Source organism: Oryza sativa, chromosome 10 (genome assembly GCF_034140825.1).
Source record: "Oryza sativa Japonica Group chromosome 10, ASM3414082v1".
NCBI classification, from domain to species: domain Eukaryota; kingdom Viridiplantae; phylum Streptophyta; class Magnoliopsida; order Poales; family Poaceae; genus Oryza; species Oryza sativa.
In genome coordinates this window covers 16,413,725-16,435,363 of record NC_089044.1, presented here as the reverse complement: position 1 = coordinate 16,435,363, position 21,639 = coordinate 16,413,725, and the positions used below count along the sequence as shown (strand labels likewise).

Here is a 21,639-nt window from a genome sequence, read left to right as displayed (position 1 = left end):
TCGTGGTCCGATCGATCTCGGCCATCCGATTTGGATCGGATCAATCTCGGCCGTCCGTTCGTGTGAACCGCCGCCCGTGCGCCCGGTCCACCAAACCCTAGCCGCTGACGCAATAAATCCCTTTTTCCTTTTCAAAAATAATTCATTATTGCGTCATAATTCAATTTAAACCGATTTAAGTGTTTTAATCCGATTTAATCTTTAAAAATTCATAACTAATTCATCTTAGCTCCGATTTAGTTGGTTCAAGTCTCTAAATTTTTCTAAAATTGAGATCTACACATTAAAAATATCCACATGTACTGTTCATGCTTGTTTATGTGCTGTTTTGGTGATTTTGCTTCTTTTTGCTTAGATTCCGTCGTTTCCGGAGAGTCCGTTTTCGCGGAAGAAGAGTTTGAAGAGTTCCAAGGCCAGCAAGGCAAGTCACACAGATCCCAAACAACCCTTTGAGCATGTTGATCCTATTTAAAGCTATTGTTTCTATTCAACTATTGCATCTATTTTCGAATGTCATTGGGTGGAATTGACCTATTCTTTGTTATGGCCCTTTTGTATATTGATTACCTTATTCCTTGATACCTTGGGTTATTATAATTTGACTAGTTGAGCTTTATTTATATTGGTTCAACTAGATATTAGATATAATTGCTTAGCCCTGCTTAGAAACATTAGTACACTTATGGGATAACTAATGACTCACTATTATTTCATGATGGCTTATTGATAGTTCACGATGGTCAATCGTGATTAGTTAATTAATTAATGTGCCAACTAAAACCTGATAATGGTGGGTTGTGGGCACATGGTTTTGATGGTCGTGCTCATGACAATTAAGGACCGGTTCACGAGTTTCGGTTGTGAAACATTTATCGTGCCAACCACAAGCCAGCATGGGCAACGGCTTTATCTTTTGTATAGCATGGTTCATTGCGGGGCACCAGACTGATAAGTGGCGGAGATAAGCCCACGGGGGTCGCTGGGGAGTCCATGCCTTGTTTATAAGGGGGTGATTATGATCCAGGAAGGTGCGCTGCAGTGGATTGTGTTATGCGAGGGGTATTGTCACAACTCCTTTCCGAGATACCGTGGTGGTATTGAGGCACATGGTGACATGATGTGGGGTTGTGTCTTGTGGGTACAGTGGTACACCTCTGGCCAGAGTAAAACTATTCGAATAGCCGTGCCCGCGGTTATGGGCGGGTCTAACAATGTCTTTCGTGATTAGTCTCACACCTCTCATCATTGTAAAAGATGCTTAAACTGATAATAATTTGATTAGCTCCTGGTTTGGAATGGTACATTCCTGGTTTGGAGATAGAACTGTGCAGCCGGGGTGGTTGTTCAGAATGGTTGGGCCTATACAACAGGGTATGTTGTATAGCGTTGGATTAATATTGTTTAATTACTTAACTATTTTATTAAATTCTCAAATGTTTGCTAAATGCTGCTTTTGCAAATGCAACCCTATTATGCCATCCTTTGTTATCCTGTGCACTTGCATATTTGCTGCGTGGCTTGCTGAGTATGTCATATACTCACCTTGCAATCATTCATCAGAGGAAGAGTTCTACAATGAGGCTGATGGTGTGGAGGATTAGGTGTAGCCTTGGTCAAGCTGCCTGTGGAGTGGAGCCGTCTGCGCCGTTTATTTAATTTCCGCTGCTTAGAACTTTATTGATTGAGAGGAACTATCTACCTCTGTAATGACATTTTATTCGCTTATTAATTAGAGTAATATTTGTACTCTATTATCAATTTGTTATTGTGTGCCTCGGCTGATTCCTGGACGAGGGTTCACACACATGTAAGCGTTTGGAATTTTGGATAGAAATTCCGGGCGTGACAACGGCTACTCCAGCACTCTGAGCGCCAACCGTTACAGGTCGCTCAGCTCTTTCCCGTTCAACGCAGGAGGCCATACACTGGTGCAGAAACCATCTTTAGTCGGTCGATCAAAATCCACAATAGTCCTGGTTCCACTAAAAACCGGAACTAAATATGATATTTAGTCCCGGTTGGTAGCTACAGTGGGCATATTTCATCTTTAGTCCCGGTTCGTATGTTGTCAGGGGCTGTCAGGCCCTCCTGTGATCTTTAGTTCCGGTTGGTAAGTAAAGACCGTGATCTTTACTCCCGGCTGGTGTTACCAACCGGGACTAAAGTTAGGATTTTTAGTCCAGGTTGTTAAACAACCGGTAAAACAAAACCTCTATCCACGTGCGCATGCAAAGTCTCCTATTAATTCCATCCTTATCTCCTCTCCCATCCAGCCATCTCCATCTTATCTTCTCTCCTCCTCTCCTCCCAACCTTCTCTTCCTTCTTCTCTCACCCCATCTCCTCCTCCCCTCTCTCCTCCCCCTCCTCCCCTCCGGCGGGGCGGCGGGATGGAGGCCGGCCGCGGCGGCCCCGGGCGGGGCGATGGGATGGAGGCCGCCGCCGGCGGCCCGGCGCGGGGCGGCGAGATGGAGGCGGCGGCGGGCTGCGTCGGGGGCGGTGGCGGCCGGCTGCGTCGGGCGGGAGGCGGCGGCAGGAGAACTTTTTTTTTCTCTTCTCCGTGCTATCTGATGAATGCTGAAGATGTTGTAGATGTGAACTTTCTTTTTCCTTTCTTTGTTCTCTGTGATGAATGCTCTCTGTGATGAGATGTTGTAGATCTGAATAAGTGTAAATAATATGGATACTTTGTTGTTTGATTTTATTCATTCGATCTATCATTTAGGCTTTGTTGTTGATTTTATTCATTCGATCCATGAGCGAAAGCTAAAGAACAATAAAAAAGGAAAAAGGCCAACCGGATTGAAAGGAAAAGAAAAAAAAACCAAAACTTTTTAGTCCCGGTTGGTAACAATAACCGGGACCATATTTTTAGTCCCGGTTGGTAACAGTCCCGGTTGGTGTGTTACCAACCGGGACTAAAAATCGATCTTTAGTCCCGGTTATTTGAACCGGGACTAAAGATTGCGATCTTTAGTCCCGAATTCGTAGTCCCGGTTGAAAAACTGAAACAATAAAGTGTTTCTCCACCAGTGATACCTGGCACATCAACTACCGTCGCTTGGGAAGCAGCGACAGCAGCAGGGATTACATCTCCTTCTACCTCGTTCTCGAAGATCAGGTCGTCGAGGACGACACCGTGACAGCACAGATCACGTTCATCCTGCTTGACCAAGACAGGAAGAAGCCGGTGCCGGCCCACACCCATATACCACCAGACCGTTCAGCTTCTCACCTGATTGTATCTCCTTCGGGTTCGACAAGTTCATCCTAAGAAAGGACCTAGCGGAATCGGAACATCTCAAGGACGACTGCTTCGCCATTGGTGTGGATGTTGTTATTGTTACCAAGGATGAGGTGTCGTCTGTCAAAGTGCCACCGCCGTCGGACATGCACCGGCATTACGGCGATCTCCTCTCGAGCAAACTAGGCACCGACGTCGAGTTCGTAGTTGGTGGCGAGACGTTCACCGCGCACCGTTTGGTGCTCGCGGCACGGTCACCGGTCTTCAAGATAGAGCTCTTTAGGACAACGGAAGAGCGCACCACCCCAAATGCGATACCGATCAACGACACGGATGCACAAGTATTCAGGGCTATGCTTTCTTTCATCTACACGGACACTTGGCCAAAGATAGATCAAGAGAACGAGGCGGCAATGGCTCAACATCTGCTCATTGCGGCGGAAAGGTATGGCCTAGATAGGCTGAAGCTGATGTGTGAAGATAGATTGTGCAATGGCATTATCGATATGGGTTCCGTGACAACCAATTTGGTGCTAGCCGAGAATCACTATTGCCATAGTCTCAAGAAGGCATGTTTGGAGTTGCTAGGTCCCTGGACAACTCTAGCTGAGTTCATGGCAACGGACGACTTTCGGTATTTAACCAAAAGCTGTCCTGGTATTTTGAATGACCTAATTTGCATCGTTGCTGCTCGTGAAAGGGAAAGGACAATTTTTTTTCTTGGGGAATAAGGGAATACAATGTGACAGCATACATGTACATCAGGCTTTAACCATGGAAAAACTCAGCTGCCCAGAAAGATCAGCTATAAAGATAATGCTGTCAAATACAAGTTTCTATGGTGGAATTTAAACCAGTTTTGAATGGACCTTTCACTGTTCTATGTTTCTTTGGCTTTTATAAATACATAATATTAGCATAATATTTTTTTCGATGAATATATTGCTATAGTTTTTTTATCAAGTTGGTTGTATTAATTGATGGTCTCAATTTCTCAAACGGTTGTAGGTCGTCAAATAAAGAGAGATGTATCAAGTTTTTTTTTTCAAAAACTGAGGGGAAGACCACTCGGTTTAATTTGAAGTAGCCACGATTATAACACACAGATTTGAAACATATATAAATGACTCACATTTAGCCTGTCGCAAGGAAGCAAACATAAACCATCAAGATAAATAGTCTAAACAAGTTCTTTTTTTCACGCGAGCCAAATTAATGAACATTGTAGTTAGTTGCTGAAGTGATTAATTATACGGTAAGAGGTAGAATTTTCCAATATAAAATTTGATACCTCTACGTATCTATCCAGTATCATAAAATTTATCTATAGCTTCTAGGAACTTATAATAAGAGTACAGTCATAGTCTATAAATACAAAAGTCAACCTCAATTATGACTCTGAACATTTTTACACAGCCCAACTATCAAGACTGGTCCGTAAAAATACAACAAAACACAGTTCTAATATTGTTTTTTCACTACTATGAAAACCATTTTCGTAAGCGATCAGAACCCGTTTTTATAAGCGGATAAAGCATCCACCTAAGCCCACATGTATGCAGAAATAGGAATTTTTTTTAGTCGGGAAACGCAACCACGTGAAAAACGGGATTTTTGTAGGCAGACGCATTATGCCACCCATTTGCATAAAGAATTTCGGTGAAAAAAAATATATAAAAACTCCAAAACGAAACCTAGCTTCCATCCCTACATCTAAGCAAACCCTAGCCACACCGCCGCCACCACCAGATCCATTGCCGCTGCGGTGGTGTAGTCACCCATGACGTCTTTGACCTTTCCCACGCTGGATCCACCGTCGTGGAGGTCACTGCCATCACACTGCCACCCACCCATGCATTCATCTATCCTCTATCTCTTTCTCCTCTCCACCCACCGCATCCCTCTCCTCCTCCTCCCCCACCTCTCTCCCCTCCTCCTAGAGCCCCCAGCCCTCCTCCTCCTCCTCCTGTTGGCGACAACGACGGTGACGATGGCGTCCACGACGGGCGCGGGCGGCGAGGCCCTCACCTCTCTCCCCTCCCCTCCCCTCCCCTCTCTCTCCCTCTCCCTCTCCCAGATCTAGACGGAGGGAGGGGGCGGCGGCCGCGGCAGCGGCGGCTGACGGGTGGCGGCGGAGCTGACGCCGACGACGACGTGCCGGACCCGGGAGGCGCGGGCGGCGGGCGGCAGCTCTCGGGCGCGGGTGGCGGCACTTGGGCCCAGGCGGGGAGGCCGGATCCGCCTCCGCTGGGCCGCGGGGAGGCCGGATCCGCCACCGCCAGGCCACGGGGAGGGCGGCATCGACCTCGTCGCCATCGACCGTGCTGCCCGGCTCCCTCCTCTCCGACCTCGACGCCGTCGACCGTGCTGATTTTTGTTATGATTTTTGTGATGCTTGAATGCTTGGGTGAACGAAAACAGTTGACTGTAAATTATTGATGTAAATTTCTGTGGTTTTCTGAATTCTTGGGTGAATTTCTGTGAAATTTTTGAATGGTGGAGCGTTGACGAAGACGGACGGCTCCGTCCGTCGTTTTTTTTTAAACTTGGCCAGTACTAACATTGGTGGCTGGCACAGTGTAACCCGCCAGCGAAAAAACATTTTCGCTGGCGGCCATCTTAAGCCAACCGCCAACGAAAATGGATCTTTGCTGGCGGCTTGCTTAAGACGACCGCCAACGAAAATGAATTATTGCTGGCGGTCAATAATCGCTAGCGAAGATCTTTATCTTCATTGGCCTTTGCTTTGTGGCGTCTCCAAATCCCGCCAGCGAAAACCCAAAATGGCCGCCACGAAAAATAGTTTTCGTAGTAGTGTCAGATCCATGCACTGAGGTCCCTACCAGCAGATCCATGTCACCAATGCTCCCAAGGCCGCCACCTCCACCGCCACTCCAAGTGAGCCCGCCATCGGATCCGCCATTGCCGAGGTCACTGACGATGGATCTGCCGTCGTCGAGCTCTCCATCAGCATTTTTGTCGTCACCGATGATCCTAAGCCCGTTGTCGTCGCTCCCGAGCACGCCCGTCACCACCCGCTGCTGCTCGAGTTTGCCACGAGCCGCCAATCCGCCAACACCGTCGTTGGGCGCACGAGGGAGAGAGGAGGTGTGAGAGAGAGGGGGAGTTGAGAGATAAGGTTGAGAAGGTGAGAGAGAAGGTAAGGAGATAAGAATAAGGACTTTTTTTTTTTTGCATACAGGCCCGTGCTGGACACCTTCTAAATCTTTTTACAAACGGAGTTTTTTAGCCCACCTCGAAAAAGGGGATGTGCGTCTGAAAAATCGTTTTTTAGTATTTTTTTTTGACTGAGCAAAAGCCATAGTTAATATATTAGTAGGAGCAAAAATTTTGTACAGCTGCGCGTACTGTTTCTTTTAAAAGTTTAACTTCCAATTCGTATAGTTTATATAGCTAGAGATGAGCACTGCAGGTAGTGAACGAACAAGGATTGTCGTGGAGCTTAGGCTACATCCCACAGGGAAGAGCCACCAGTTGTTTTCATATATGGAGATGGATTCTCATTGTACCTCTAGAGGATGTCTCTCGTTTCTTTCCTATCATCTAAATAGTTATTAAAAAATTAAAAAAAATAATAATATGATAGATCAATATGAGATACATCATTTCACAAATTAAGCATGCAAATTAAAACTTGATTTTTACATAGCTATATAAACAATTGAACTGAAACTAGTTAATATAAATTCATAGTTATGTTTGTTACTTTTGTTTTAATTTATGGAAGTTAAATTAGAACGTGCATGTTTGTGGTATGATATATATGTATCATATTAATCTATCTAATTATTTTTTTGACTTTTTAATAAATATTTAAGTGATATGTAAGAAATGAAGGATATCCTCTAGAGGGATAAAACACTTCCATTATGTGCATCTCTCGCTAGGGTAACAAGCACCCAGCATCAAATCCAGGCAACTGTTCATCGAGACTTAGGATTTCAGTTCAAATTCGCAACATATCAAACAGCAATTAAGATGCCAAGATCTTAGCTACTGATCTCTGGGTTAATTGACTAGCTGTTGCGAACCATATCTGGCCACATCAATCTGAGTCGTCACAGGAAGAGAATCGCCGTCCTCACGTGAACGGCATATATATGCTTAATTATTTGTAAATTAAGCAGTTAATAACCACAATATCATGATGGCTACCTAGTCAGCAGCAGTGTACTCCTCTTACTTATCAGCTTATTATACTTATCAACTAAATTCAACCCTAGATATAACTGGTATGACACGTAGAACAGAATTCCAAATTAACAAAAGCATTCTTATGAAATTCAACTCATATAGTATTCGTTGCCTTGCTTGGATCCTGGCTAGCAGGACTTTCTTACAATATATACATAAATATACAGAATGGCAAGATATACGTGAACTAGACAGAAGTTAATGCAGATCAGAATCTTCTAAAATCGATCTTGACCATGCTGTAAAACCTGCAATTAACAACGAATCCCAATCACTACTGGAGAAATGATCTTTGGAGGGTCGAGCGATTTTCAGAATTATCCCGGTTCTAGTAAGAACAGGGACTAAAGATTGTTTTTAAGTCCCAGTTAAAAAAAATTGACCTTTAGTCCCGATTGGTGTTACCAACCGGGTTCATCCCCCTATCAGAAGCCTGCCAAGGAGCCGAGGATCTTTAGTCCCAGTTGATACTACCAACCGGGACTAAAGATTTCCACTTTAGTCCCGGTTGGTACTATCAACCGGGAGTAAAGATCATTTAGATCTTTAGTCCCGGTTGGTACTACCAACCGAGAGTAAAGATTTATCTTTTAGTCTCGGTTGGAGTTACCAACCGGGAGTAAATATTTCTCTCCCATCTCCGATTAGTTAAGTCCTATATAAGATCAGTTAAGTCCCCTCGATCTCCTCCTCCCCTCAGATCCGATCTCTTCCTCCTCCCCTCCCCTCTCCTCCTCCCCCTTCTCCCCTTCCTCCTCCTCCCATCTACTCCCCCTCCTCCCTCTGCGCAGCCAAGCGGCGGGCCGAGCGGCGGCCAGCGCGGGCGAGCGACGGGCCGGGCGGCGGTCGGCGCGGGTGAGCACTGAGCAGCGAGCGAGCGCGAGCAGGCGGCCCGCGGCGGCGGCGGCGGCGGGCGCCCAGCGAGGCCGCGCACGTAGGCGGCGGCCGGCGTCCTCCGTTTTCTTTTCTTTTTTTTTGTGATTTGTGATTCACCGGATATATAATTTCTAGAATTTGTGATTCATTGTATGGATCTGTGATATTTTTATTTTATGTGTAATTTTTTTAATGATTTGTGTGTATAAGTATCTTAGGATTTGTGAGGTGAATGATTTGGGATGTTACTTGATTTGGGGTTTGATTTGGGGATATGCGTCTCACCCGATTTAAGAGAAAATACAGGGATTTACTCAGTCAGTAGCAAATTAACAATGAAAAAAAAAAGAAAAAGGATCAATCGGGACATGGCTCAGCCATCTTTAGTCCCTCTTCACTTCCGAGTATTTGAACACAGCCTAAGCCTAAGTGTACCGAAGAATCGGCGTGGTGATGAAAAAAAAGGAATAAGGCCACTTTTTCGTATCTCTCACCGTAATAATAGATGTCCAGTACAATACTGATAGTAATATTCGCTGACTTAGCATTCCAATCATCAAACAAAATAAAAATTAAGGTAAGACCCACATGTCATATTCCTTTGTGCCTCCTTCTCTATCCACCGTCCTCTCTTTTCGATTTTTTTTTAAAATAATACGATTTTAATGGAAAATCACAAAAATATAGATTGGTTAGGCGAAATCGCAAGTTTGGCAATCTCTCGAGCAATCGTGTTTCGACAGGTGATAAAATAATTTTTTTAAAAAGAGAATAATCACTGTGCAGCACTGTTCATACGGGCATATCGAACTTTGGGAGTTCCATAGGCCTCCGCCGAACACTGCACAATACTGTTCATGCACTTTTTTTTAAAAAAAAAGTGGTCCAACTACCCTGTTGAACAACCGCAGTTTGATAGCTTGTTTGACAGGCCCTGTCGAACCACGGTTATTCGACAGGATAATAAACTTACGATTTCGTCTAACCGACCTATATTTTTACGATTTTTTATTAAAATCGTATTATTTCAAAAAAAAATTCTCTCTTGTCCCCATGTTTTCTCAGTGCCGACAGCGTGACAGCGAGGAGGAACGATGGTAGGCGGCGAGCGCAGAGGAGGAATGGCCCATGGCCGCCGATTCGTCTTGATTCTTTTGGTGCTGAGTTTGCGTTTGTCGAGAAGATACGTCTTACAAATACTTGATTGACTTGTTATTCATTCGATTGATTTCTTTGGCTGTTACGGTGACGTTGACTTTGTACTCTCTCCCCTTCGTATTATAATTTGTTTTGATTCTTTTTTCTGTCAAACTTTTTAAAATTTTAACAAACTTATGAAAAATATAACAATATTTTCAATATAAAACAAACATATTATCAAAATGTATGAAATATTAGTTTTAATAAAACTAATTTGGTGTTGTAAGTGTTATTAGCTTTTTCTGAAAACTTAATCAAACTTTAAAAAAGGACATGACTACACAGCTAGTGTCTAAACCAGCTACCACTCTATCTATGAGAGACTCTATCCACCTATACTTCAAATAAAATTTTCTCTTAAACTATTCATCCGATCTACGATCCGATTACACCGTTGTGTTCGTAATAATTAAATCTTTATAACAAGATCTCACATTATTATATTTTGATAAAAAATCATAAATTACTTTTATGATATGTCTAAATTACTTTTAGATTTCACTAAGTTACTTCTTAGACATGTAAAAGTAAATTCAGCAAAGCCTAAAGATAATTTACATATATTATAGAAGTAACTTAGAACAAAAGAAAGTAACTTTAATGCATGCATTTTTCATTGGACATGACTACACAGCTAGTCGTAGCTGGTTTATACTCCATCTAGTGTCTCCTTTCAACTTGAAAAATGCAATAGTATGTATCTTATGTATGTTGAAGTTAGTATGTATTTGTTACACTTATGTGTGTTGATCTGTACTGATTAAATAAAGTTTTCTATATAAATTCATATTTTATCCCTACAATGAATTTACTTTTAATGTCGTGACAAAGTTACTTCCGTTTTGTTTTAAGTTACTTTTATAATATATATAAATTACTTTTAGACTTTATTAAATTTACTTTTATATGTCTCAGAAGTAATTTAGTCAAATCTAAAAGTAACTTATATATATATATATGATAAAAGTAACTTACGTATATAATAAAAGTAATTTACAAACATAAATATTTTTTCATCGTAATATAATCATGTAAGATATTGTTGTGAAGATTTAATTGTAACAAACACAATGATGTAATTGGATTGTAGATCGGATAAGTAATTTGAGAGAAAACTTTATTTAAAGAGAAAAAAGGCATACATGTCTTATCTCAGTCCTTCCTGTTATATGGGTATGTCAGCCTCTCTGCAGTCAAGTACTAGTGGAGAAAGCGATAACGTAAGCCGAAAATGAATAGATAACGAGATCGGACGGTCGAAGGTGCATCGCGCGTTTAGACTAAAACGAGAACGCGAACTGTTTAGATTTTATATTTAAAAAATAGTACATAAAAAAGTCAAAACGACTTATAATACGAAACGGAGGAAGTAGTTGATTCTTCATCTCCTAACTCCATTAGAATTCGCTCTCTTTCTTAATTAATCCACTGTCGACAGAGCTTAGGTCGTCCCTGGCTATCAACCCGTGCCACACTCGCCGACAATAGAGACGGGCCGCCAGGGTGTCAGTGGCTGCCAACGATGGGTCATCACTGTCCTCTCCGCCGTGGTGCATCAGTGCTCTTCATCTCTTCTGCTCCACTGGAACACCATTGTTCCCTCGGAGAAAGAAGGGGAGGGGGAAGAGAAGATGTGAGAAGAATCATGGTTGTTGATACGTGGGCTCCGGTAGTTTTTTTCCTTACACATGGGTCAAAAGAGACTTCTTTTTTTTTTCGATATAGCTGCCAGGTATCTATTATCTATTATCTTAATAAAGTAATAGAAAAAGAAGCCTTCACATTCGCTCCATGGCCTAGAAATTCCCACATTAATCGGAGAAAAAAAAACAGAGTTCATATAGGAATACAATATACAAATAGCTGAAATTCGGAATTAAAAATAAGGAATATTGAAAGAGTAGACTAGAGTTCATAAAGAAATACAATTAAGAAATAATAAAAATTCAGAATTAAAAATAAGGAATATTAGAAGTAGAGTATAGAGTCCATATAGAAATACAATTAAGACATAATAGAAATTCAGAATTAAAAAATATATATCTATTATCTTATTAAAGTAATAGAAAAATGAAGTAGCCTCCACGTTCGCTCTCACGGCCTAGAAATTCCCACATTAATCGGAGAAAAAGAAAAATAGAGTCCGTATAGGAATACAATATAAAAAATAGCTGCAATTCGGAATTAAAAATAAGGAATATTGAAAGAGTATACTAGAGTCCATAAAGAAATACAATTAAGAAATAATTGATATTCAGAATTAAAAAATAAGGAATATTAGAAGTAGAGTATAGAGTCCATATAGAAATACAATTAAGAAATAATAGAAATTTGGAGTTAAAAATAAGGAATATTAGAAGTAGAGTATAGAGTCCATATAGAAATACAATTAAGAAATAATAGAAATTCGGAATTAAAAAATAAGGAATATTAGAAGTAGAGTATAAAGTCCATATAGGAATTTGAAACTAACTAAAATTCGGAATAAACATAATAAAATTAAAAGTAGAGTTTAGAGTTCGTATAAAAATATAATTTACAGATAACTAAAATTCGAAATTAAAAAAATATGGGAAGAAGAGTCTAAAGTCAATATAGGAATACAATTTAGAAGTAACTAAAATTTAAAATTAAAAATTAAAGAATATTGAAAGAGGAGTTTAGAGTCCACATAGAAATACAATTAGAAATAATATAAATTCGAAATTAAAAATAAATAATATTGGAAGAAGAGTCTAGAGTCTATATAGAAATACAATTTACAGATAACAAAAATTCAGAATTAAAAAAAGAAATATTGAAAGACGAGTCTAGAGTCCATATAGGAATATAATTTACAAATACCTAAAATTTGATATTAAAATAATTAACAACTAACACGTATATAAAATACTGTCGGAGAATGAACTCCTCCACCAGGGAACCGTGAGGCCCCCCTTTGTGAGTTCGGCCGGGGGCAGCGGGTGAGATTCGAGGGCTTGGTGAGCGGAGCTGTGTGATCTTGAGGGGGTTAGGCCCCTCCAAAACGATGAGATAAAAAAGGTTTATACAGGTTCGAGCCGCTGAGAAGCGTAATACCCTACTCCTGTGCATGATTGATTGAATGTAGAACACAAGTGCTTGGGGTTGCGAGACCCAAGTGCCCGTTCGCTCGGAAGTCCCCCTCCCCCTCCCTCTCCACCACTAGGCCTGGACCTCCTTTTATACCTCAAGGGGTTACCACATGGGCCCAACAACCTAACCTATCTCCGGTGGAGAAGTATTATAATCTTTGCATTAAATGCATGTCTTGTCTCTTGACTTGGGAACCCAAACACACGTCGTTTTGATGATGGGGCCTGTCAAATCTTGCCGCCTGACACGGGGGGTGCCCCTGTCAGTCACCATTTAATGGGTGAAGACTTCTGGGCTCATATTACACCGGGAAACGGGAACCTTGCTTTGACCAGAGTGGGAGGACCGACTCCGGTTGGGATAAGAGGATGAGAACCTCTCACCATCATTATTTGATGGGATATGTCGGGCTGCACGTCGCCTGACACACGCGATGGTGCGCCTGACATCTTGGGTCCCATCAGTCATTCGACCGGTCACAGACCGGTTGAGTGCACTGCACACCACATTAAATGCGGCGTGGCGCCACCGCTCGGGACGCCATAAATGTGGGTAGGTGGGCACCCGGAGGCGGACATCTAACCCACCGTACGTGGTGACCTAGAGAGGGGGTCAGGGGAGCCCGACCCCTAGTCACGGGAGGGGGCGGTCGTTGCCCGACCTCGGGCCCGATCCCCCCTCGGGGGGAGCCACGTGGCGCCTGGGGCGGCCTTCTCCCTCTAGTCTCGGCCAAGGAGTGGCCGCCGCCCTACCTCGGGCCCGACCCCCGTCGGGGGAGGGCCACGTGATATTGGAGAGCAGCCTCCTCCATCCAGTCTCTGGGAAGGAGTGGTCGCCACCCTACCTCGAGCCTGACTCCCCTCGGGGGAGGGCCACGTGGCATCGAGGGCAGCCTCCTCCGACTAGTCTTTGGGGAAGGAGTGGCCGCCGCCCTACCTCGGGGCTGACTCCCCTCGGGGGAGGGCCACGTGGCATCGGGGGGCGGCCTCCTCCCTTTAAATCTGATACCCCCGGGCCCATATCGCCGACAAATATAATATGAATATTACACATTAGTAGTTTCGTAAAATTAGTATAAAATTTAAAATTATATTGTCATTTTAATATATTTGAACAATACATTGAGAAAACATATATGCTATTATATGAAAAAAAATACAATGATGCTAGCCGCGTAATCTGCGCGGGCCACCATGCTAGTCAGTAGATATTATATCAGCATATATGGACTTCTAAATCAACATGCCAGTCAGTTAAACCACCATCAAAACAGCAAAACAGGTCACGCACGAGGGCAGCCGCACTGATGGGCGATAGACCAGCTGCACCAGCAGCATACATGGGCCTGAACGGGACTTCTATGGACATGGACCGGAAGTCCGGAACGGGATTATGCGGCCCAGTTTTTCCTAGATTGGGCAGATTTGGGCTTGGAGGCCAGAAAGGCTAGGATGGTGGTGCGCCTCTTGTGGGCTTCGTTGCTGCAGTCAGTGCCTCACTGGTGTTCGCTTTCAGTTATTTCTGTACGGATGGAGTGAATTTCCCAGTCGCGTTTCTGTTTTTTTTCCTCCCTGCTGTTCCAGTCCTTCATTATTCGGGTTCGGGACACTGATGTTGTTGAATGGTGTTGGTTTTTTATATTTGTTCCTTCGTTTTCCTTCACCCTGAGAACTAAAATTCTATCTCTCACGGATTATTTTTGACGAGGCTTTTTACGGTCCGACAAAGATGACTATCTTTTGTAACAGGCCACTCGCCTCTATCACGGATAGCCCGATAGGGATGCCTGGTTCTGTACTATTGAGTTGTCCTAGACCATAAAAGGAAAATGAATACCACAAGTAACAAAGTTTATCCAGAAGAAAATCTAAAGTACAGGTTAGAAATTTAATTCTCTAAATAAAAGAAACTAAACCCGAAGAAAAACTTCAAAATCAGACCTCGCAAAAAAAAAAAAGCAGATCAAACCCGTTGTGTCCTATAGGCTATAGCTAGCTAGTGCTAAATCGGGCCATCAGTACGGTCGATTGGCGAGAGGCCAGACAAATGACAATATGGCGGGTACACTAAATTAACCCAGACATTAGTACGGCGTTAATTAACCATGAACCCTAATTAATCCACCCAACGCGATTCTTGCCAAATGATGTGGCCATGCAAACGCATGTACGGCCGGCCCCCAACACGGCAAAACCCCATGTGCCCACGTCGCTGGCTCTCTCGTGGCCTCGTGTGTCTCTCAATACTCTCATCCCGTTTCATTATCCCACCAGAATTCTTCCGCGATCACTTGTTAATTCGCCATTTGGGAGCACTCATTCCACAACAACACATTAACTATCTGCCCATGCAATTATCTGCGCAGGGTCGTCTAAGCTAGCTAGCTAACCTCTCAAGTCTCAATTAGCTACCAACCTAGCTAAGAACATGCCGGTGATAGCAATGTCCTATACTGCAAACGAGTTGCTGAATCCTGTACATTAATTTAGATTCTGATCAACAAATTTTTCTTGGCAATGAGGATTTTGTTTTTCCATGGCTTTGACATGGAGCTAGCTAGCTCTGCATGAGTACATTTTGCATGTGGGAGCTGAGCTAGCAACTGAGATGCCGCCGTGCAATTAATCATCGACCAAACCAATCAACTCCCCTGTATTCCCTGCCAACGACCATCATTCCCTCTGCCTCCCCTGCAGCTTATCCCCGTCTTATATAACCCGTACTTGCATGTTTCCTCTTCACAATCTTCCATTGGTCCATCAAAAATTCAAAACCTTAGCTAGCTAGCTCAATCCCCTTTGTCTCTACTCTTGTCAAGTTCTTGACAGACACTAGCAGCAAAACCGCAGACCGGCGATGATGGTGATCAGGTTCTTCGCCGTCCTGGCGGCGGCGCTGTGCATCACGTCGGCCTCGGCTGCGGCGGCGGGCGGCTGGGTGAGCGGGACGGCGACGTTCTACGGCGGGAAGGACGCGTCGGGGACGATGGGCGGGGCGTGCGGGTACGGGAACCTGTACACGCAGGGGTACGGCGTGTACAACGCGGCGCTGAGCACGGCGCTGTTCAACGGCGGCGCGTCGTGCGGGCAGTGCTACCTCATCATGTGCGACGCCTCCAAGACCCCCGAGTGGTGCAAGGCCGGCACCGCCGTCACCATCACCGCCACCAACCTCTGCCCCCCCAACTGGGCCCTCGCCAACGACGACGGCGGCTGGTGCAACCCGCCCCGCCCCCACTTCGACATGTCCCAGCCCGCCTGGGAGACCATCGGCATCTACCGCGCCGGCATCGTCCCCGTCCTCTACCAACAGTAAGACACACCATAATATACCTTCTACGGTGCTCTCTACTGGTAGTATTAGACATCAGATTTAACTTTTCGGTTTGACCGATTGTATCGGAGGCCACCAATAGAGTGAAATTCACGAAAAATTAAAAATTCCGGCTAAAATAATATTGTATCGAAGGGATCCGGAATTTCTGAAATCTCAAAAATTTCAGTCTGAATTTTCCAACCCGTTAACGATGATGACTAAGGTCAAAATGTTATTATTACTAGGGTGAAGTGCTGGAGGCAGGGAGGGGTGAGGTTCACAGTCTCCGGGTTCAACTACTTCGAGCTGGTGCTCATCACCAACGTCGCCGGCAGCGGGTCGGTGCAGGCGATGTCGGTGAAGGGGAGCAAGACGGGGTGGATACCGCTGGCGAGGAACTGGGGCGCGAACTGGCAGTGCAACTCGGCGCTCGTCGGGCAGGCGCTGTCGTTCCGGGTCACCTCCACCGGCGGCCAGACGCTGCAGATCAACAGCGTCGTGCCGGAGTGGTGGGAGTTCGGGACGACCTTCACCAGCAACCAGCAGTTCGACTACTGATTAATTTGATTGTTGGTTAATTAATTAGCAGCGAAAATTGTGTATTAGTAAGGAACACGCATGTGCCTGCATGCTGCCGCCTGGCTCTGGTAAATTTATAATCCTTCGGTTGACTTGATGGTTGTGTGTGTAATGTGGGCTGATCTGGATTTTGATCTGTAATTGGGATTTTCAGATATGTTTTTCTTGTTTGTTTTTGCTGGTTTATGTTATTATGTACTACATGTACATCAATTGTCAACTGAGTTAATATGATTGGCATATGTGTGTTGAATTGATTCACCATCCTAGTAGATCTCTCTCTCTAGAAACATTGTGTATAGCCATCAATTTGGAGCAAACAGTTTCTTACATGAACTGAATACTTGATAATTCCTAACAAAATTTATGACATTTTCAGAAATATACAGATGATAAACTACTACCTAAAAACGTGGTTTTCCCTACAAGCGAAATACTACATAATATTCGAGTACTAGAAGCAGTGATCGGTCGATGCAACAGGATATACACACACAAGCAAACAGCCATGAGGTCAAGTATTCACGCACATGTTGCCAACTGACGGTTCTTGACTTCTTGTTCAATCAGTTACCAAGTTCCAACGTAACTTAAATCTGATTAAATTCATGAAGTGAATTTTCAATATAACCTAGTTAAATTTAGTGGTAGGGTTAAACTAAATTGATTATTGTAGTACTTCGAAACAAAAATCAGATGCATTCATGTTTAAGTAAATTTCATAAAAACTAGTTTTGGGGCAAGCGTAATGTAAAATCTCAGGTATTGCAATTTGTTTCAAGAAACCACATGTTTGAACTCATGTTGAAAATATGGCTAACTGTAACTATCCCATACTATTTTTTACATTTATTATATATGTATAAATGCATTAGCCAAGTAGACAATATAAGTAGCTTGAATTTGGGGTTTCTTGAAACATTTCTTTCCTAAATATAAGGTTCCTTGAAATAAATTATAATACTTGATGTTTCGTGTTACTTATATCCTAAAACCTAAGGTTTCGTGAAATTTACTCTAATGTTTTGTGTGTTGGGCATGCTATTCACTCGTTGTCCGGCCTGTGGTGACAGCTAAGCTAGATTCGGCTAGAATTCGTCTGTCGGAGAAACGGTGGGATTTAAATGGGGGTGTGGTGGTTCAATCCATACTTAACTGATTATTTTAAGAAAAAAAATCAAACTATTTAAAATTTCTTCTTCAGTAGAAACATAATCCTAAGTTTTTTATAGCTAGAAAATTGAAGACATACGTCTGGAGAGCGTATACAGCATACTTGCCTCGTTAATAACATTTCATTAACTCATCTAATAAAAAATTACATGCATAGGCAATGGAATTAATAATAATTAACAAAATTAAGGAACAAATTAAGCATGACGCTAACAGAGCAATTAATTAAGAACACCAACGAGCCGAAATCGTAGGCATCTTACGTCGCGCGCACCTCCGGGCTCCGGCATGCCAAGGATGTCATGGCGGCGGCGTGCATGCAGCTCCGTCAAAACCACGAGCACGCACGCACGCACGCACTCACCGTCGTCGTCCGGCCATGTTCCGGCCGTCCGTACGTCGCCGTGTATCAGTAGTCGAACTGCTTGGAGGTGGAGAACGTCTGGCCGAACTTCCACCCCGCCGGCGCGACGTCCTGGAACAGTATGTACTGGCCGCCGGTGGTGGTGACGCCGAAGCTGAGCGGCTGGCCGGCGAGCCCGGCGAGCGACTGCCAATTGGCCCCCCAGTTGCGCGACATCTGGAGCCACCCGGTGCCGGCGCCCCTGACCGACACGGCGGCGACGGAGCCGCTGCCGGCGACGTTGGCGACGAGCACGAGCTCGAAGTGGTCGAAGCCGCCGACGGTGAAGCGGACGCCGCCGCGGCGCCAGCACCGGACGCGGCGGTAGAGCACCGGCACGATCCCGGCGCGGTAGACGCCGATCCGCTCCCACGCCGGCTGCGACATGTCGAAGTGCCGCCGCGGCGGGTTGCACCACCCGCCGCCGTCGCTGGGGAGGGCCCAGTTGGGCGGGCACAGGTTGGTGGCCGTCACGGTCACCGCGCCCCGCGGCTTGCACCACCGCCCGGCCTTGTCGGTGTCGCACACGATGAGGTAGCACTGCCCGCACGCCGCGCCGTCGTTGAACAGCGCCGTGCTCAGCGCCGCGTTCTCGAGGCCGTACCCTTGGTCGTACAGGTTCCCATACCCACACGCACCGCCTGCTCATGCATACCCATCGTGTTAGTTTATTTTTTTAAGGAAATTGTTATGCATACGACTTAACTGCTCAAAGTACGACTGAATTTAATCAATGGTTGTAAATAGCTACAATATATATAAACATGTTTCCCTTTAATTGATATATGGTTGTATACTTGTATATCTCTAGTTGTACAGCTTGATAGTACATTTAGCAGTACTTTTTTTTATTAGTGTTGAAATTCATTTTTACTGATTGTTAAAATCATTTTTACTGATAATAATAACAGAATGTTATCAGCGAGACTATTTTTTTTTCATGAATGTGCAAAAGCCTTACACGTCAATATATTATAACAAGAGTAACGTATATCGGTACAAACCAAAATAGTTACTGGGGGGTATGGGGTACAATATGACACTGAATAGCTTGCTAAACGAGTACAACTCCTACGAAAAAAAGTGAGAAAAACGAAACTAGACGTACTCATAATCTTTATGTGGGATATACGGTTCGCGCGGAGAACGAAAATGTTGGCTTACCCATGGTGCCGGAGCCGTCGTTTCCGCCGTAGAACGTGGCGGTGGCCGGAATCCAATCATCGGCGGCGGCGAGCGCCATGCGCGCCGCGAGGATGGTGCACAGAACCAGGAGGTTCTCAGCCATGGCGCCCATGGCGACGTTCAAACAACAGATCAGGCTGGAAGAGATCGACCTGAATAACTACAAGTTCTTGAATATTTTGATGTTGTTACTGAGTGCTAATGCGTGTTATCAATTGAGTGCTTATATAGAGGCAGGAAAGAGTGGGAGCTAACTGGATTAGCAGTTGATTAATTAACTAAACTAATTAATTACAGATTAGGCTATCATGATCGACGCTAAGGACAGGTTGTTTGGTGGAAATTAAGCTAGAGGGGAATGATGGTCTTGTCCTGTGTCAGAACACTCAATCCGTGTTCGATCGAAAGCACATGCAGATCGGTTAATTAATCACTAGTTAATTCAGTGATTAATTAAGCTAAGCTCCGAGGCATCTGACTTTGGAGAGGAGTGGAGAAATGTTCTGTTCCCTCGTTGGATCAGAGTAGGCTTCATGCCGGTGCTAACGTGCCAGTTGTAACGCCATGCTGGTTGTGGACTTGGAATTTGGTAGGAGAATTATATTTGGTGAGGCTGTGTGCCAATTTTCATCAGCGATCTCAACCGATTCTACCAACCAGGGTTTTACATTTCAGAATAAAAATGGGTTTAATTATAATTAGAGGGGCTGAAATTTCAGAATTTTCGAACAGAATTTTGAAATTTGAACAGATTTCACTTGATTTGATTTTTTTTGCTAAATTCAAATTAATTTTAAAAAAATTCAGTAACCCAAGATTTTTGAAATTTACGTGTGAGATTGTGAATCATGCTAGTACCAAGTACCAACCAGTGGAGTTTTCTCTCTCTTTCAAGTATTGTTTGTTTTAGTACTGATTATATCCGGAGAGAGTACATTACTAATTTAATATAAGTACAGACTACAGTGCTCTCAAATAATGTGGCAATGTGCGCCGATATCTTTAAACAAAGTGGTGTTTTTTTTATACTAATATTTTCTCTCTTTTCTTCTAGATAGTCTATATTCACGCATGAGATAACGCGCGATTAGTGTGAAATGAGATAGCAGGTTGAATCGCAAGCACATGATTGGACAACCCGGCATTGACTTACGCATTAGCTACGTAGGAGTACAATCAATCAGTGATTTATGTGTGTGTGTGTGTGTCTAATTGTTCTTTCTTTCTTCCATCCAAAAATGATTAACCAACCACTGGTGCCCCTCTGAAGAAGTCCAATACTTATCCTAGATTACTCACATGTACCAGTAATTAATCTAGCTGGTACTCGCAAACTAGCTGGACTTGTACAACCTGTGTCCTTTTCAAGATCAAAATGCCACGTTTTTTTTAATAATAAAAGGCAGAGTTTGATTTGTTATTTATTTCAAGTAGAAGAGGAGCAGAGTACATCCGACCACAAAGAGAAAAATATCACTTTACCTCAACTATACTACTGCTGAAATGCCATAATCTGAAGTGTTGAAGTGATTTTACATATCCTATAAAAAAACTGATTTTGCATATATATCTCGGTTTATCCTTCAAGAACCATAAAATTATCTCTACGTGTTAACCTTATAGCCAGGTAACACGGAAATGAAAGACACAAACAGGTGTTGAAGACAAGGATGAAACAAATTACACTGATCATTGAACAAATTTCGGTCATCAATTCCATACTGCGGCGCGGTACAGATCAAGTAAGAGCAAGTTTAATAGTATAGCCCACTACTAGCTCCAAATCATATATAGCTAATGTAATAGCTAATTTATACAATAGTTCCTTACTATACTATTATAACTAGCATGGTGGCCCGCGCAGATTGCGCGGCTAGCATTATTATATTTTCTCTTATATAATAGCATGTTTTCTCATTATACTATTCAAATATATTAAAATGACATCATAATTTTAAATTTTGCAATAACTATACGAAACTACAAATGTGTAATATTTATATTATATTTTATATACGTGTTAGTTATTAATTATTTTTAATATAAAATTTTAGTTATTTGTAAATTATATATATTCCTATATGTACTCTAGACTCGTCTTTTAATTTTTTTTAATTCCAAATTTTTTATATATTGTATTTCTATATAGACTCTAGGCTCTTCTTTCAATATTATTTATTTTTTATTTCTGAATTTTTATTATTTCTAATTGTATTTCTATGTGGACTCTAAACTCATCTCTCATATATTCTTTAATTTTTAATTTTGAATTTCAGTTACTTCTAAATTGTATTCCTATATTGACTTTAAACTCTTCTTCCCATGTTTTTCTTAAT

At 43.0% G+C, this 21,639-nt stretch overlaps 2 protein-coding genes and 1 pseudogene across 2 annotated transcripts; 2 read left to right on the top strand and 1 right to left on the bottom strand.

Moving 5' to 3' along the window:
• The first annotated feature begins 2,389 nt into the window (after positions 1–2,389).
• Positions 2,390–3,974, top strand: LOC136353550 (BTB/POZ and MATH domain-containing protein 3-like; annotated as a pseudogene).
• Positions 3,975–15,323: 11,349 nt separating this feature from the next.
• On the top strand, positions 15,324–16,797 carry LOC4348718 (expansin-A28-like). The gene is made up of 2 exons (NM_001423037.1): positions 15,324–15,959; positions 16,209–16,797. Exons 1-2 carry the CDS (start codon positions 15,505–15,507, stop codon positions 16,519–16,521), a joined length of 768 nt encoding a protein of 255 aa, NP_001409966.1. The 5' UTR covers positions 15,324–15,504; the 3' UTR covers positions 16,522–16,797.
• A 1,011-nt stretch (positions 16,798–17,808) lies between these two features.
• LOC107276948 (putative expansin-A27) lies at positions 17,809–19,497 on the bottom strand. Its single transcript, XM_015758281.3, has 2 exons — positions 19,283–19,497; positions 17,809–18,759 (listed from the first exon to the last, which is right to left on the bottom strand). The coding sequence occupies exons 1-2, from the start codon at positions 19,413–19,415 to the stop codon at positions 18,125–18,127; spliced, it is 768 nt and encodes a 255-aa protein (XP_015613767.1). The 5' UTR covers positions 19,416–19,497; the 3' UTR covers positions 17,809–18,124.
• Positions 19,498–21,639: the final 2,142 nt, after the last annotated feature.

Coding starts and splice junctions, on each gene's coding strand:
- LOC4348718 (NM_001423037.1), top strand. CDS start 15,505: ATGATGGTGATCAGGTTCTTCGCCGTCCTGGCGGCGGCGCTGTGCATC. Junction 15,960..16,208: donor GTCCCCGTCCTCTACCAACA/GTAAGACACACC, acceptor TATTATTACTAG/GGTGAAGTGCTGGAGGCAGG.
- LOC107276948 (XM_015758281.3), bottom strand. CDS start 19,415: ATGGGCGCCATGGCTGAGAACCTCCTGGTTCTGTGCACCATCCTCGCG. Junction 18,760..19,282: donor CGACGGCTCCGGCACCATGG/GTAAGCCAACAT, acceptor ATGCATGAGCAG/GCGGTGCGTGTGGGTATGGG.